Genomic DNA, 18,441 nt, shown 5'->3' with positions numbered 1-18,441 from the left:
AATAAAATATAAAACTATAAACAAACATATAATTTGTCTTCTAAAACATGTATTTCTAATGATAACATAAAAAATGTTCTTTAAAATACTCCACACTGTGTTATGGCTTTGCTCCACATATGATAGACGGTGATTACCGATTGTAGACGATGATTCCCGAAGGTTTCTGAGATTTGCAAAGGTACACCAGATGGTGGCGGTAATGCGTCACAGCGCTGTTAGCCAACTGGTAAAGCTAAACCCGAAGAAGAGGGAAACCGGGGAGGAAGAACGTGAAACACACATGATAACATGACCTACAGTACGCTGTTATTACATTTCCTAATATCCCAACTGTTCGCTTTATCAGTAAAGAGTAAAACAAGAAGTGAAGGTGTCGTAAAAACAAGCCGAGCTGGATGAACTAGCAGTGCTAATGCAGCTTCTCACACAGTGAGGTTGTTCCAGTATGTGGAGCTGCTCTGTGAGGTCGAAGGTCCTCCGAGCTGTTGGGTCTGCTCCCTTCAGGTCTCATGGATCCTGCGGCTCTGTCTCAGGGAAGAAATGGATTAAACCCAGCGGGTTTGACACGGGTTTGAAGACCTACAACAGCCTGACCAGGCAGAAAGAGCCTCTTATTCTGGCCAGAGAAGGAGTCGCTACCTGGTAGGGAATAATGCAGCACCTGTAATGTGCAGCAGAGGCACACACCTGTACTATAATCTCTGTTTTTCCATGTGTCGTCTCTCAGGTACAGCTGTGGACCAACCGTGTACGACCACGCCCACCTGGGTCATGCATGGTAAACAGATCTAGTTAAAACCTAAAATTATAACACTGGGCAAGCGTCTGGCCAGGTTTCTAAAGTTTTGCATTTTTTTATTATCCAGCATTTTTTAACATGGTGTTAAAATTTGGTTGAAATAATTTGATTTTTGCTTTTATCAAATCACACTAAATTATTCTGGTCTTGTGGTAACCTTTATATATGCTGCAGTAATCAGAGCCTATAAAACAGGGGTGTCAAACTCAATCACAGCTGGGGACGGATGCTGGATTTAGGACTAACCTGAGGGCCTAACAGGGTCAACATTTAACCATAACCCTCAACCTCATTCTCACCAATAAAATATGAAAAAAACAGCACTGATGATAAATCATTTGGAAATTCAAAAAAGTCAAAATGATAAGTTAAAAGGCTCAAATCTGAGATAAAAATTCCAATTTATTAGTTCAAAAGATCAGAACACAATATTAAAAATAGAAAATAATGTTTTTTAAGAGCAAAATTTACAAGGAGAAAGTTTAAATCATACATTTGAAAGGTCAAAACATGAGATCAAATTTAAAATCATGGGTTTAAAAGTCAAAGTATGACTCAACGTTTTAAATTGTGGGTCTGATTGGTCCAAATATTGGATTTAAAAGCCAAAAATTAGGAATTGAAAATGTCAAAATATGACCTAGAATTCAAAATGACAACTTAAAAAGTTCAAAATATGACTTAAATTCAAAATTGGGAGTGTAAAAAGTCAAAATATGATATAAAAAATAAAAATTATTCATTCAGAATGTCAAAATATAAGAAAAAAATGTAAATCATGTATTTAAAAGTCAAAATATGGACTTAAAAAGCCAAAGTAAGGAGTTGAAACGGTCAAATTTAAAAATGGAAATCTAAAAGATAAAAATGGGACATATAAATCCAAATTCTGAGTTGAAAAGATCAAAGCATGAAATTAAAAGTCAAATCATAAGTTTGAGTCGTAATCTTGAGATGCAAAGTTGAAATTATGAAATTAAAACACAAATTATTCAGATTTTTATAGCTTAATAAGGATATTTTAAATAATCAAGTTGAAATTTACATTATTATACTGGAGGAAATCCGCAGACCTCATACCGGTGGGTCAGTTATATATGATCTTGTGGGCCGGATATAATCGTTCCACAGGCCGGATTTGGCCCCCAGGCCTTGAGTTCACTCGTGCTATAAGATATGTCTGATTCCAGCATTTCTGTTTGTGTGACAGCTCTTACGTCCGGTTTGATATCCTACAGAGGATTCTGTCCAGGTTGTTTGGAATCACAGTCATCCACGCCATGGTCATCACTGACATTGATGACAAAATAATCAAAAGAAGCTGGGAGGTACGATCAAACCTGCATTATAATCTGTTTTTTGTTCAAAGCATGTTTGCTGAGGAAATTCCTTTCCTTGTTTTATAGGAAAATGTCTCCTCAACCGTCATATCCACGATGTTTGAGGATGAATTCAAGAGGGATATGCTGTCATTAAAGGTGTGTAGTTTATGCTTTTCTTATTTAGGATCATCATTAAATGTTTCTTTATAAATATGTGATTATTTGAGGTATCTGTATCATTAAACATGCTGTTATGTTGTGCTTTTAAGGTGATTCCTCCTGCAGTGTACCTTAGAGTGACTGAAAATGTGCAGCATATTGTTGCGTTTATCGAGCAGATCATCAAAAACGGACACGCTTATGTCACAAAGGAAGGTGAGTGTGAAAGAATTTTGTTTTTCCATCTATGCTGCATCAGAGTCATCAATTCTGTTCTTTTGTAGGTGATGTGTTTTTTGACATCCAGTCTATCGGGGATCGTTATGGGAAGTTCGCAGGGGCTGTGGACTCTCAGGGGGAACCTGGTGAGTGTCTGCCAGTGATGGTCACAGTATTGAATCACAGGACAAATCTGTGAAAGTGACGACATAGTTCAGTGCTGAAAAGGCATGCAGAAAAAAATTATCCCTGGGGGAGAATCATGACTACAATTAGAAATAAAATATAAAATGAAGCAGCGAGTATGAAAACTACAGATTGAACCAGTAATGATATGGCTAATAAAAAGTTTTATCCACTTGCTCACATGTGTATTGAACAAGTTGTTGACTGGTTTAAAGGCCGTTAGCTTTACTTGCTGATAAAAACTTCCCTTCTCCAGGCAGTGCAAACAAACATGACTCGAGGGATTTTGCTCTCTGGAAGCCGTCCAAACCTCAGGAGCCGTTCTGGGAATCTCCGTGGGGCAGAGGACGACCTGGCTGGCATATTGAGTGCTCGACCATCGCCAGGTTTGCACTGACAAATGGATGCTCCTCTAGGGTGCACTCACACTAGGGCGAGTTGGCTCCAGTCCCTTACTGGTCTGCGCCAAGCCTAACTGGGCCTGAGCATGGACGCATCATCATGTTAAATATGAAATCAGTTTTTTCGATAGCAGACATATTGCTCTAATACAAAGCCTCTTGTCACACCCCACATAATCTGTTAAATAGAACCCTCATGGACAATGGCACAAAATTACAGGCCTTAAAAATATAAAAAATGAAACAGTGCCTGTCATTTGTTTTTTCTCTGTTTATTGTTTTCAGCTCCGTGTTTGGGAGTCAGCTGGACATCCACTCCGGAGGGATCGACCTGGCCTTCCCTCACCATGAGAACGAGGTGGCTCAGAGCGAAGCCTACCATCAGTGTGATCAGTGGGCCAACTACTTCCTACACTCAGGTTAATACAAAAGAGCAATGAGTGCTGAAAATGACCCTAACCTAAACATCTCTCAGTTTTATGCTTGAAATAAAACACAAGTTTTAGGAGATTTTAACTTTTTTATTTTAAGACCTAAAGTACATCTGAAAGTGTCCCACTTGTGAATTTGAAGCTTTTGCACCTCTTACAAATAGCAGCTGCTGACAAGTGGCTAATTAGGATTACAAAGATTTTTGGAAATATTAAACGTCATAGCAACAGTTAAGTTTATCGATTTGTCCCGTTTTCACATGCTGTGTGTTTGAGCTTAAACTACTTAAGCTTGTAATTTGCTGCTCATGCTTCTAAAAGTCTTTTCCCAATATTCATAGCTGATATAGGCTGATATTTACAGCTGATAAAGGTCGATATTTACAGCTGATATTGACCAATATTTACAGCTTATATGGGCATAGATTTACAGCTGATGTAGACTAATATTAACAACTTATATTAGCCATTATATACAGTTGATATAGGCCAATATTTACAGCTGATGTTAGCTGATGTCTAGAGCTGATGTTGGCTGATATATACAGCTGATATAGTACAGTATTTTAAGCCAACATATGCCAATAGTTAAAGCTGATAATGACTGGCATTTACAGCTGATATTTACAACCTGTATAGGTTGATTTTTACTGCTGATTGAGGCCAATAATTGCACCTTATATTGTTCAATATTTACAGCTGATTTTGGCCAAGAATTACAGCTTATATTGTCTGATTTCATAACTGATATTGGCCAATATTTGCAGATATTATAGGTTGATATTTTCAGCTGATATTGGCTGATATTCACTGCTGATATTGGCCGATCTTTACGGTAAATATAGGATGATATGTAAAGCCAAGAAAGGTAAATATTCACAGCTGATATTGGCTGATAATTACACTCAGTGTAGTTTGACATTTATAGCCAATATAGGATGAGTTTTACAGCTGATAAAGGACACTATTTTCACCTTGTATAGGCTTATATTTGCAGCTGATAAAGGATGATATTTAAAGCTAATATTTGCTGATATATGCAGCCAATATAGGTACTACTGACCAGAACTTAATCCTGTTGTAAATATCAGCAGATAGAAATAGATTGGGGGACTAAATAAAAGTTGGCAGCTTAGCAGTGACACTGAATCCTGTTGGCCTTGGTGTAGTTCCTTCATAGCCACATATTAGCTTTTAACATTTAAAGATAAGGTTTAAGCTTAAAAAAATACACATGTATTGTTCTATTGTGAACAAAACGTGTTATTAAATTCAGCACAGTGCTTTGTGACAACAGTAATATAAAAACACACAGGCTTTTTGTCAATATTACGAGCTCGATACTAACTTCTGGGTTAGCCAACAAAATTCTGTCATAACTGCAGCTTTCAAAGCAGCCATAGTTCAGTTATTCTCAGTTTGATGACTCAGATAATGATTGCCGCTTTATGGGCTTTATTTTTAGGAAGTTCTGTCATTTTCTGTTGCAGTCATTTTTAACATTTTGAACCTTGGTGACTGATTTTGTGTTTTTTACAGGTCATTTGCACCTCAAAGGCAGTGCAGAGAAGATGTCTAAATCCTTAAAAAACTATATCACCATCAAGGTAAAGACATGACATTTTGAAGAACTATTTTCAGGATAAACCTGAAATATTTTCACTGATATCATCATTATGCCTCTTAGGTTTGTCTTCATGGAGGCAGCCAATATTTGGTTATTTGTTTAATTAATGCCTCTTAACCAGGGACATGAGGCATTATGTTTTGGGTTGTCCATCTCCGTGTATTTAAATTATCTCATTAATCTTGCTCTCTCTTTGTCAGGATTTTCTACAGTCATACTCGGCGAATGAGTTCCGGATGTTTTGTCTTCTGGCAAAATACAGATCAGGTTAGAAACTCCATCTTTGCTTTTGCCGGTCTGGAGAGAAGAGGAAATTAAACATTGGAAATAAGATTGATGATTGATGGTGTCTCTGCAGCGATCGACTACAGTGACACCAGCATGGCGGAGGCTCAGAGCTCCCTGGGGTCTATCACCACCTTCATCAGCGACGCTCAGGCCTACATGAAGGGTCAGCTGCTGTGTTCACCCGTACAGGAAGCTTTACTGTGGGAAAGGTGCCGACCTTCACGGTTTGATGTAGTCTTTAATGAGTTGGTTTAAAGTTTGCATTCATTAGGAGCCTCATGCGTTTCCTCAGGTTGGCTGAGACGAAATCCAGCGTGCTGAAATCTCTAGCGGACGACTTTGACACCCCGAGAGCTGTCGGCGCTTTGATGAATCTGGTTTATGACGGAAACCGCCAACTCCAGCCTGTGTCCAAGGTGAGTCACTTAATTTCTGAAGTTAAAGATGGAAACTGGCTTAGCACTTACAAGTAAAAGAGTAATAAAAAGCCCAGAGTTCCAGCTGGGATCGGGCCTACTCTTTCCTAATGCTCTTCTGTTCGATATCTTTGTTCAGGCTGACGGAGCCGTTCGAAGCCCAGCAGTCTTTGCAGCAACGATCAGCTACATCCGAGATCTTCTGGATGTGTTTGGGATTGACCTGCATCCCATCAAGGTCAGAAATCCAGAAAAAACACTCATGAGAGGCTTTCTTTTCACACTGTAAACTGTTTACTCATCTCTGCTCTCCTTATTCTTTCCTCTGTGTTTAGCAGTCTGACTCTGTAAGTGCTGCTGGGAGTCTGGAGGCCGTCGTGGAGCAGCTGACTCGATTCAGGAGTGAAGTCAGAGCATTCGCACTCACTCGACAGGATGATCCGACCACTGGATCCTCCAAGAAAGCAGGACTTTACCTGGAGAGAGTCCCCCTCCTCAAAGCCTGTGACACCCTCAGAAATGACCTGGCACCTCTGGGTGTGCTTATAAAGGTACGCCCGGTAAAAACCACAGTAAGAAACATTTAATATGACCTTTAAAATGAGTTTAAAAGAAGATTCTTTTGTTGTGTGTTTTAGGACAGAGGAGCCACATCAACATGGGAGATTACAACGGGAAAACAGAGAGACAAGGATGAAAACGACAGCACTTAAAGCTAAAATCCACGTCTGCCTTTAAGAAAAGACTTAACTAATGACTTCATGAAATGCAGAAACATGATGTACAGACTCCTTGTTGCTTCTTATAAATCTATTTATAAGTGTAAAACACTTCACATTCCCTTTGTGTTAGATTTATTTTGGAGCTTTTCATTCCTTAGTAGAAGGACAGTTAAAGTGCAGATCGAGAGAAACGTCATCAAAACGTTCAGCACATCAGTCTTAGCAGTTTTGTGCATGTGCAACAAAATGAGGCTCCACAGCCTCTTAAAAACATTTTAGGATAGCCCCTCCCACTGGTTTGAGCAACATGCATGAACATTAGTACACATATGTATTATGTCTAGATAGTCAAAAATCTAAATAACTGTCTTTTTAAAAACTTACAGGAAGTGAGATATTAAGGAGTAAAGGTCAAATTTGGGGCATTTTTAGGCAGATTTACAGGTGTCCTGTCTGAAGCTTCTCCTCAGAGAGATTTCATCACATTGTCTCCAGATTTTTTGTGCTAATTCTAGACAAAATGGAGATTTAAAGGTATAAAAAGCTTGAGTTTTCATCACAGGACAGGGCTGCGATCAGGCACCAAAGTAGGAGGATGAATCTTGGCATTGTGCCAAAAATATAATTCATTATAACTCAGCAGTGCTGACGTCCACTATCACCATATTTCACAGTCATGATAACACTCCCAGCCTGAACACATTCACACTTCAGTTTCTCTCAGCGCCCCCCGTTGGCAACATTAAGGCACTTTTTCAGGTTCGTTTCTAAATAGTTGGTCAGATACTTGTCAAAAGTAGTGTGGAACATCCAAACACCTTAGCCCATGTGGCAAAAGGCCTGCCTGTAACTCAGCATTTGTAAGCCTGATATTTAGCTCATGATGCCTTCTCAGACCATCAGGGGGGCGTGGCCTGATTTAAGGCCAGTTAGAGGCTTGTTTCAACTGATTTTTTTTTTGCCAAATAATCCTTAGGTGTTGGGTGACGACATGATTTTTACAGCTACTCATCAAGTTGATAACTCCATGATAAGGAATCATAAATATCAAACATTTTTGATATTTAATGTACGGTTAAAGATCTAGCTGCCTTCAACAGACAAACAGCAACAGCCACAAACAAGACAGCATCACAAACTAGATTTTGCAGTCTTTTTGCAGCTCCCAAACAAACACAAGTTTACCAAGTTCTGGACCAGGATTTCACCCAAATTATTTTTCAGAATGAATGCCAGGAAGTCTCGTTTGATCCTGTGTGTTTCTGTGAGATCTGGTGTCTGTGGAATCTCCTACAGTCCGTCTGTAGTATGTGTCTTCAGAGGGTTATGATGTTAAAAATCAGTTGAAACTGATCATCTGTAGTCTAACGGCTTTTAAATCTGCTTAGTTTTGAAACTGTCCAGTACAGTGGTTCCCAACCTCTTTCCCTAGCCCCCCTACTCATATCTAAGAAAAGTTAAGCCCCTTCAGGAACCACTTGGAAAAATTACACATCAGTGTTAATTGTTGTCGTTTACCAAACCCCAGCATCGCAGGTCTGCATAGACCTGTCTTAGACAACTGAGCTATGAAATAAACTATCTGTTTTTATAACAGTGGATTAGGGCCACTCGACAAAAAAAGTTATCAAAATTCTCAAGTTTAAAGACTTAATTTACAAGAAAAAATATGAATGTTTGACTGCAAAAGCTGTAAATCTACACAAACCAAAACTAAGAATTATGAGGATCATAAAGTCAAAAATCAAACCAGTTTTCAGTTTGGTTTCTTATAATTTTTTTTTCCTTTCTGCTGTTGTAAATGTATGATTTTAAAAATGTTGAAGTTTTGACTTTACACTGTCACAATAATTTATGACTTTAAAAAAATTAAAAACTTTACAGTGACTTTACACTGTTGTAGTAATTTATTATTTTTAAAACTTTACATTTTTGACTTAACACTGTTGTAATTTTATGATTTTAAAAATTTACATTTTTGAATTTGTAATGTCAAAATGTAAGAATTTATAAGCTTGTAAATTTAAAATATTCCCTATTAATATCCAACTTTAAACTCTAAAGAGTTTCTTTCTTGTAAAGTTATAATTTTATGACTTCAAAAGTATTTTCAACTTTTGGGGGAGGGGGGGGGTGCTCAAAAATAAAACAGTTCTTACTTTTTAAAATATATTTCACGTTGGCCTGAATACGCCACCATACATTATGTATTCTAATCATGATTTTTTTTTTATTTTAAATGTGTTCATGTAGTTTTGTCAACAAGCAGAAAGGGTCCCACACCCCCTCCCCTTATTCTGACACGCCAGATGGATTTATTTCACACAGTGAAAAATAAGGAAACAGGCGTATCCATCTGCTTTGCCAGGTTACCTTCTCCCGGGGATGCCTGGACCCCAGGTTGGGAATCACTGGTCTACTTTGAAAAGGAAAACAGAACACTCAACAACTTCATCGATGTTTTTGAGACCGCTGTAACATAAATACAAGTCCAAGACAACCTGTATGGGGTAATTTATTATTTTGGTAAACAAAGATGCTAGGCTAACTCCTCCTTATACCGTCTTAAACAGTTTCCATGTATTTATTATAAGTTCTCTGTGTCTTCCTCTCACAACAGCTTATGGTCAAAAATTCACTTAAAAATGACACGACAAAAATAATCTCACATCCAGCTTTTTTTTTATTCCTTAAAGGAAAACTAAGTTGCTGATGGGGTTTATATTTTTATTAAATACTTTTGCAGTGCTGCAGGTTGAATTATATTTTTAGATTGATCAAATTAGAGCCTGGAAACTAAAAAGTACCGAGCCAAATGTCCAAAATCAGCCCAAATACACCGGCTAGAAGCATTCAAAGAGTCTAGTTTGTGTCTCAAAAAGCAGGAGAGTGAAATCTCCACACCGATTCAAGTCACCCAGGTTGGGAGATCACAACTCAGGTCTTTAACTTGAAAATCAACATTAGATCTCACTGATACGGCTATCCAGTCTCCTGGGTCCTCTAGGGTGGTGTTCTATCTCAAATTGAGTCATTCAAATCAAACTCCCACTCAAGAATGATTGTTAAATAAAGTTTATGAAGATGAAAGTGTACGAAGCAAAACTGCATCAGATTAAATCAAAATGTTTCACTTTTGAGTGTCAGCTTGAAAACAGCTGTCACCTCATTGGTTGGTCATCCTCCTCCCCTCAAAGCAGCTGTGGTAAGAGCCCCTAAACTTTAATTTGTTGCAGGTTGATCAGAGAGTTGCTGGCCTGAGCGAGCTCAGTGATGGACACTCGTCCTCTCTGCTTGATGAAGCGAGCCACTGAGTCCAGCTCTTCTGGGGTGATGGAGATAAACTTTCCTCTGTCGTCAATCACTCCTGCAGAAAAAAAACACAGAAATGAGCTCATAGCGCCACTAAGGAGCTTAGAAATTTAGTTTTCAGGATGTCAAAAGGACTCAGGGTTCAAGGTTCTTTTTTGACACCACAGGTCATTAAATCAACCGAAATTTTACTGTTTTAAAACATCTGGTTTTACTATGAGCGCATCAAACAAACCTGTGAGCGATCCTTCAGCTAACAGCTCCTGCAGCCTGCTAATGGCGTCCTGAGTCCTCATCCCAAAATGAGACGCCAGATCCTCGAGGAGAACCACCTTAGAGTTCTGCAGGACAGAGAGGACAGACTGTTAGCGGCGTCAGAGAGGACAGAGCATTATGAAGCTCTGTGTTTAACTTTCTCTCACCTCAATGTACTGGATGAACTCCTGCAGCATGTTACGGGACTGAAAGGACAACAACACTATGAGATGTTTGATTTGATTTCGGGGTAAAAATTTGGAGTTTTAAGATGAGCGGAGATGAGACCTGGTCCTCTGAGAGCTGCTCCTCCTCTCCCTGCTCCTCGATGATGAATGAAGCCTTCAGTTTGAGATACTCCTCCTCTTCACGTCTCTCCTGCTCCTCTTTAGCCCGACGCTCCTCCTCCTCCTGAACGAAAAAAAAAAAAAAAGAGTGTCAGCATTTCATCATTGGAAAAACAGCTTACTGAATCTGGCGAGAGGCACGTCTGATGACCTGTTTCTGCTCCAGCAGTCGTTCTTTCTCCTCCTCCTGCTGCCTCTCCTGCTCTCTGAGCTCCTGCATCCTCCTCCTCTCCTCCCTCTCCTCCATTTCCGCCTGTAGAAGCAACAACGGAACAATAACAAACAGTAAAAGACAACAACACTGCATCTTAATGCGTCTACACACTACTCCAAATACCCTTGTCTAAGGGGGTAACTTCCCACTGGTTTGAGCTACATGCATGAACATTGGTACACACATGCATCATGTCCAGATGAAAGAAAACTTAATTCACTGTCTCTTTAAAAAATCTACAGGAAGTAAGATTATAAGGGGTACAGGTCATATTGTGGGTGTTTTTAGGCAGATTTGCTGGTGTCGCATCTGAAGCATCTCCTCAGAGAGATTTCATCTGATATATCAGATATGAGCATAAATCCAATATCCTGTAACCTCAGTTTCACCTCTCTCTGGGCTTTCTTGGCTTGTTTCTCCTCCAGCTTCTTCTGCTTCTTTGCTCCCGCTTTCTTCAGCTGCTCCACATCTTCCATCCCTGAAATAAACAACATGCTCTTCTTAGTTGCCTACATCATGCCTTATTGGATCTACAAACCAAAAAGAGACTGTTTAGCATGCTTAAAGTCAAAATGAAACTCAATCGGGGTAACAGGGGTTAACGTTTACCGTCAACAGGCTCCCTGTTCTCTACCGCAGCAGCAAGGTTCCTCCTTCTACGGGGCATCCCGGCTCCTCTGTCTTCTGCTGCCCGCCGAGGAGGCCCCGCCGCCCGGATAACCTCCCTCTGGTGCTCAACATCAGCTACATAACGACAAGAACACAACATATCAGATCATAATACTAATGATTAGTGCTGCACATTTGGTAATAATGTGCAACTGTGGTTGTTACACAATCAGTAAATGGTATCACAGGTTTCTTGGTTATCAAAGAAATTATGATAGTTTTTAAGTGTGTATTTTTCACCTGAAAACATGAAAATATTAAGTTGCATTTGGACGTGTTTATACTTTCAGGCATGTTTCGCATTAATAAGAATATATTTTTGTTAATTTACCAAGACACGCAATCATGTCAAAATGGACCAAAATTTCAGAGGAATGTTTCCAGCATCCTGATAAGTGTATGCACCAAAGAGCTGAGGCACTTAATGCCATAGAGATATAATTAATTGCTATATTTGACGCTCTAATTCACAAAATCAAACATTAAAATCACATGCATCCATTCAAATAACATCAATAAATATAAGATAAATTCGTATTTCTTGCATTTCACGCCATCTTGGATTACGTAAAAAGTTACATTACCTAAAGCTGTCAATTTCTAAACCAGCTGCCTCTATTTTAACGCGTTTTTCACACGTAGTTCTAATACTAAACTTTAAATGTCCCTCTGCAGCTACCGTAGTTCTGACAGCTCGGCAGCTGTTTGCAAACATTTCTTTAACACATTGTAATAAAACAATCAAGTTATTATCACTAAAATCTTGCCAAACATAAACGTAACTTATTATTCCCGCTTCTTTTATTTTGACATAAATTATTTCTAAGCTCTCGTTGCTGTGCGTTTAAAAACACCGTGCTAACAGTTAGCTTAGCATTAGCTCCTTACCTTCCTGTGTTTTCCCACGAATCTTCACCGCGAACACGATGAGGACGATGAGAACAGCAGCAGCTATCACGTACAACACGATATCCATGTTTAACCTGAAAATGTTACTCTAAGTTAATGAGAGAAAACGATGTACACGTCAGCGTAAGCTCAAGCAACCAACGGGAGGCCTGACTGCTTCTTCTTCTACTGATGGCTACAGTTCATTCTTCTTCGTGTTTTTTGGCCGTTTTGGTGAGTGCGCAGTGCCACCTACTGTTTCTGGGGTAATAATACCAAAATATGTGATTTACTAACTTTATATCGAAAAATAGAATAAAATAAGCACTTATAATAAGTTTTTACTCTCACGTGTGGAGAAAATAAAGCATATTTTATTTATTTTAGACTACTTTTTTCATACTTGACTGAGTTCACTTATTTAAATGGCAAGTATGCATGAAAATAGAGCAAAAAATAAACTACATGATCAAATGAGAATAATTTGGTGGCCCCAACACACTTATATTGTTTTGTATGTGGCCCCCAGTGGAAAAAGTTTGTACACGCTTGCTCTAAAACCTCTCTCTATTTTCAGCATTGACCTTTCCAGATGTGTTATCTGCCCACGCCACAGGCACTAATGCAACCCCATACCATCAGAGATGCATTTTGAACTATGCACTGATAAAAAGCTGGATGATCCCTCTCCCCTTCAGTCTGCAGGACACGGTTTCAAAGAAGAATTTCAAATTTTGATTAATGTGACCAAAGAACAGTTTTCCAAATTTGCCTCAGGCCATTTTAAAGGAGCTATGGCTCGGAGAAGATGGTGTTTTTTTCTGTGTAGTGTTCACATGTGGCTTCTTCTTTGCATGACACAGCTTTAACTTGCATGTGTGGATGGTACATCTTTACTTCTGAGACTCTGCCTCAGTAAAACACTCCTTTCATACCCAGTCATGTTACTGACCTGTTATCGATTAATCTAATAAGTTGCAAACTGCTTCTCCAGCTGTATTTCCATCAGTACCAGTTGCTTTTCCAGTCTTTTGTTGCGCCATCCCTACTTTTTTAAGATGTGTTTCTGCCATTAAATTCAAAATGAGCTAATATTTTTCATAAAATGGTACAATGTCCCAGTTTCAGCTTCTGATGTGTTATTTGTATTCTATTATGAATTAATCATGGGTTTCAGAGATTTGATTAGGGTTGCGCAAATCCTTTTTCCTTGAGTATATTATTCTTCTCCTATGTTTATGATTCTCCTATGACTCCTGGCTGCATCTGCATTTTTCTCATCAAAAACTGTTCAGATGACAAAGATAAGGTCTTTGAGCAGATGGAGGATCTATTTCAGCCAGCAGTGCAGTTTGCCGTATCATACAGTGCAGAGTTATACTCACTAGATGGTGCAGAAGTTGTCCCTGCTTTCCTGGCAGGACCCTGACTGCTGCTGACACCATAATAGGCTCCACTCTCACACACTCACACACACATCCATCAAACAGAAGGAAGGTCACATTCACAGCGCTGTGATCGCCGTAATAAATCACAGCTGAAAGCATCCTCCTCTTCTCCACAGTAATAATGATAATAAATCTAAAATTGCAGTGATAATTATAATAAATCAGAGATAATGTAAAGTGAAGGTACAGCCAGATAATGCTGCTGGCGCCTGCTCCTCAACTTCTTATACTCTCTGTATGCTTGGATCATTTTTAACGTTAATGAAGGAGAATGAAAGACTGAGAGAGAAGTTCAAGATCAAGATTAAACTATAACTCTTCAACATAAGCCCTGGGGAAGCTTCATACCATCGGGGACAAAAGTTTAACAAGAAAAGTCCTTCATTCCACATCCAGCTGAAGTCTGCTCTGATGCTGTCAAGCCTCGATGTTCATATCGATGGCGTCGGACCAAAACCTCGTATCTTTAAAATCACTTTTCAAGGAATGAAAAAAATCTGTACCTTTCAATAAATTTAACACTGAATGGTCATAGTTGGCATCGGTTGGCACTTTAGCTTTAAAATGGGTTAGAACTCACTGACATATGTAAAGGGTGAAAATAGCTGGAAAAAAAAAATGCAATCATGAAAAATGGTGATACAAGGTTTCGGCCCGTTGCCAGCAATGAGAGCCACTAAAGATATTAAAATAAAAACTTCGTTTTTTGGGGTTAATTTTTTTTTTTTTTTTTTTTTTTTTTGAGATTATACAGTCAAATATTTACAAGAAAACAAACCAAGAGTTTCAGTTTAAGAAGTCATTAAATTATTGGGAAAAAAACCCTTAAATTTCTTAGTTTAAAGAGTCTCAAATTTAGACATTAATGACTCAAAAATTTCAGTTTTTCAAAATGATAAATCTTAAACAGTTTAAAGTCAAAATTTACAAGAAACCAAACTGAAATCAGTGGTTTGATTTTAGGCTTTTCAAATTTATAATCTCAAACATTCTGAATTCAGGTTCACATACATATAAAACTTTTCAAGTAAAAAAATCTGTTTTTTTTTTCTAGTAAATTAACTTTTCTAAAAACTTGTGAACTGCAACGTTTTTTTCCTCTCAAAAATTAACAAATCCCCTTTTTTCATTATTTATTTTCTAGAGTGGCTGGAATACACCACTGTAATAATGGGTAGTTAATGAATAAACTTTTTTGTCGAGAACAAGTTTGTATAGGCCATTTTTGTTGGTATTTTGTCATTAAATCTGATTTGAAGTTTTTTCAAGTGGGTCCTGGGGCAGGGCTTAGTTTTCTTAGATATGAGTAGGGGGGCTCAGAAGGAAAAAAAGGCCAGGTACCATTGTCTTACTGTATCCTATTGTTTCTTATCTTGAGTTGTTTTGTATCTTCGGGTGTCTTATTGTGGCATGTTCTCTTTTCTTGTCTTGTAGAGTTGAGCCTTATCTTGTCATCTTGTCCATCATAGTCTAACACACAGTCTACTGTATCATATCACACCATATTGTATGTGTTGTATACTTGTGTTGTTAAGTGTTGTGTGGAATCATGCATTACCTTGTGCCCCATTAAGTCTCGCCGTATTGTAGTTTAAATACTCTATGTCTTGGCTTGTCTTGCTGTGTCTTTAGTACGGTCTAAAGCAGGGATGGGCAGCTTTCAATACTAAAAGGGCCAGATAAGTTTTTCTCATTACAACAGGGGCCAAATTTTTACAAATTGCAGGATTCAACAATGCAAATAGTAGAGCCTAGTTTAATCAGTTAAAAGCAGAACTCAAGCCAGTTTAATCTGTTTTGAATGCATTAAACATAATACTGGCTATTTAAGTATACTGACCCACATAGCTGATGTTTTCAGCATATCTCTAAATTATCTCAAAGAACCTAACATTTAAATTATCAAAAATAAATATAGATATATTTATATTTTTCATGGCAGATATCATGTTTCTTTCATATTTAGGAGAGAACCGGGTTGGTTGTCACACTTTTTACTCTTGTGTGAATCGTTTGTAATCAAAACATTTTTCAGCATTCATTCCTACATTTAACTGAAGCTTAAGGCGTTGGCTTGGAATGTGTATCCCTCTCATTTTCCAACTTACTGTAACAAAAAGAGTATTGACTACCAAAGGCACTCTGACACATTGTGACAACCAACCCCATCACAGGGATGGTTGTCACACACGATGTAGTTTCATGTCACAATGTTATTTTGATGGGATTAAATCTTAAAAAGAAGGCAAGAAAGCAGAACTAAATGTGAAACTTTAATTGCATTGACAAGTTGATGAATAACTTCTTCTTAACAAGGAATGAGAAAGGAACATGAACAGGAACGTCTTAGGCCAGACTGTAGCAACAAAAAGAACAAAACATAAAGGCAGACTCAACTGGGCTGCTCGTGTTCACTATCTGAGTTACAGAGATGGCATTTATGTATCTGTGCACTTCAACTAAGTGGAGCTTATGTGCCTACTGGCTGCACACCAAACACTTCTCCATACCTCCCTTTGAATGGCTGTGACAACCAACCCCCTAGGAGAATGTGACAACCAACAAGTTAGCTTGCTAACAACAATCTAAAGTATAGCTTTCCCTTTACACCTTTTAAGGGTAACAATTGTTTAGTTATAAACACATCATGCAAAAGCCTTGAAGAAAAATATTAAATATTTACAATAGGACATAAAAACAACGAAAAGTTCTCTCACCTCTAGTTTAGCTGTCCTAATCCAGAGAAGATTATGTGGGTGAGTGTGGTCCCAGTTCTGGAAATTTCCATACCAAATTTTGGGAGACAGCTCCCCCTAGTGGCTAGATATAATAAGTGTGACAACCAACCTGTGTGACAACCAACCTTGTTCTGCCTTACAATTTCTTTTTATTTGAAATTGGCTTGGTGGGCCACACTGAGTGAGGTAGAGGGCCAGACCAGTTGCCCACCACTGGTCTAGAGTTTTGTCTTTTCCTCTTATCATGTTAAGTAATTTCGTGTCTTATCTCGTGTTTTTTTTATCGTTTTGTATTATATCATGTCATATCCTGTCAAAAATCTTTGTTTCATTTCATTTTGTGTTTTCTCTTGTCTAATGTCATTTTGCATCATTTTTCTCTTGTCATGCCTTTCTGTTTTGTATTCTATCACTTCAGACATTTGAAATGTAGTGTCATGTCATAACTTTTCTTTACGTACGTCGCATGATATCTTGCCTTGTCCTGTCTTATTGTATCATTTTGTGTTGTAACAGATTGTTCTCTGTTGCTCCTTTTCTTGTGACTGTGTTTTTCAGGTATTCGCTGTGTCCTGTGATAACATCTCTGTGCTCCATTAATCTTATCAGAGGTAAAGAACAGACTCTGCTCTCCTTCTCTGATCACAGTGTCAGCTGAGTTTCTTCTCTATATGTGTAACTATTAAAGCCTTGTGGCTCTGACTATTCTACTTTAATTTTTAGTCTAAAATAGACACTAAACACACCAGTTTTATGGGTATAAGTTGTATTTTAAGCAGCAGCCTCTGTTGTTTCTCTCTCTCTGCTGGTTCCTGAAACAACATGTCATCTGTTCACTGGCTCACATTCAGCCTCCTCCTGTAATTACAGAAACGTGCGTCTGAAACCGAGCCGCCTGCTCAGCCTGCACGCTGAGAGCTCGATGACAGAGAGGTAACAGAAATCCTCCTCCACCTCAGATAAACAACACTTCATTCATTCATGGAGGAGGGCAGACCAGGTTATCACAGACAGAAACAAGAAATGCAGCTTTAATCTAAACTTGGATTAGGATACACTTCCTGTTTGCTACAGTTTCTTTATATTGAGGAATTTCCTTTAGATTAAAGTTTTTAAAAGGCATTTCTGGATTCATATGAAAGCTGAGACTCTGCTAATTCCAGCTACATCGTCCATGTCACTAGTTTTTTTCCAATAATAAACAACCCCACTCCACTTAAAGTCAGACTTCAGTTCATTTGTCTGGTTGTCTTTGAGTGGGAAATGATAACAGGTCTGGTTACTTTCAGAAAAAGAAAAAGGTCTGAAAAATGTTGCATTTTGATAAAATGAGCATCTACAGAGACATGTAAGTGACATATATACTTTGGTATCCAAGAAATTTCAAATGGCACAGATCATGCCAGATGTGTCCAGAATGTGCCAAATTGCACCAGAATATTCCTCCAAATTGCTTTATTTGCATAAGAGTTGGCACAGGTAATGTTCAGATCATTTTTCCATGGGTTGAGTTATTCTAACATTGCAAGTTTCATAGGGTAGAAATAAGATATTTCATTTATGCTTCATTTTTTTTTTTTTTTTTTTTTTTTGCCATTTTATGAAGCTAAATGGAGTTACAAAACTATTTGCAAATGGGTAAACAGATCCACAAATGGGTGCACAAACCTGCATGAATAGGTTCTGCAAATGTGTGCAGGTTTATTTATTTGTATGATCATTTGAGGATGTGTGCACGCAATCACAAATGTGCTTATACAATTGTGAATCCCTGCACATATTTGCAGATCTTTGCACACATTTGTTGAGTTGCACAAGAATTTGTGCATGCATTTGCATATCTTTGCACATATTCCTGGACTTTGCACACATTTGTAGATCTGTGCACACACATGGAGATTTGTGTACAAATCTGTGCAAAAATTTGTGAATACGTGCATGCATCTGCAAAGATTTGTACTTCTATGCACTGAGAACACATTTGCTGATATTTGAAC

General features: G+C 38.2%; 2 protein-coding genes across 3 annotated transcripts; one reads left to right on the top strand and one right to left on the bottom strand.

Moving 5' to 3' along the window:
- Nucleotides 1-11: 11 nt before the first annotated feature.
- cars2 (cysteinyl-tRNA synthetase 2, mitochondrial) lies at nucleotides 12-6,681 on the top strand. 2 transcript variants are annotated; one of them, XM_041781446.1, is made up of 15 exons: nucleotides 12-645; nucleotides 731-781; nucleotides 2,013-2,130; nucleotides 2,209-2,280; nucleotides 2,394-2,499; nucleotides 2,568-2,648; nucleotides 2,945-3,074; nucleotides 3,375-3,508; nucleotides 5,060-5,127; nucleotides 5,348-5,414; nucleotides 5,506-5,644; nucleotides 5,728-5,851; nucleotides 5,991-6,089; nucleotides 6,190-6,402; nucleotides 6,490-6,681. In XM_041781446.1, the coding sequence occupies exons 1-15, from the start codon at nucleotides 449-451 to the stop codon at nucleotides 6,562-6,564; spliced, it is 1,674 nt and encodes a 557-aa protein (XP_041637380.1). In that variant the 5' UTR covers nucleotides 12-448; the 3' UTR covers nucleotides 6,565-6,681. The 2 variants fall into 2 exon arrangements, with proteins under 2 accessions (XP_041637380.1, XP_041637378.1); XM_041781444.1 differs by having other exon boundaries at nucleotides 15-645; nucleotides 6,187-6,402.
- Nucleotides 6,682-9,632: 2,951 nt separating this feature from the next.
- LOC121506264 (DDRGK domain-containing protein 1-like) lies at nucleotides 9,633-12,468 on the bottom strand. The gene is made up of 8 exons (XM_041781986.1): nucleotides 12,259-12,468; nucleotides 11,311-11,445; nucleotides 11,091-11,179; nucleotides 10,639-10,740; nucleotides 10,429-10,551; nucleotides 10,308-10,346; nucleotides 10,121-10,226; nucleotides 9,633-9,940 (listed from the first exon to the last, which is right to left on the bottom strand). The coding sequence occupies exons 1-8, from the start codon at nucleotides 12,344-12,346 to the stop codon at nucleotides 9,789-9,791; spliced, it is 834 nt and encodes a 277-aa protein (XP_041637920.1). The 5' UTR covers nucleotides 12,347-12,468; the 3' UTR covers nucleotides 9,633-9,788.
- Nucleotides 12,469-18,441: the final 5,973 nt, after the last annotated feature.

This window comes from Cheilinus undulatus, linkage group 24 (genome assembly GCF_018320785.1).
Source record: "Cheilinus undulatus linkage group 24, ASM1832078v1, whole genome shotgun sequence".
NCBI classification, from domain to species: domain Eukaryota; kingdom Metazoa; phylum Chordata; class Actinopteri; order Labriformes; family Labridae; genus Cheilinus; species Cheilinus undulatus.
Note: the sequence above shows the minus strand (reverse complement) of the source record. Positions and strands in the feature narration are given on the sequence as shown.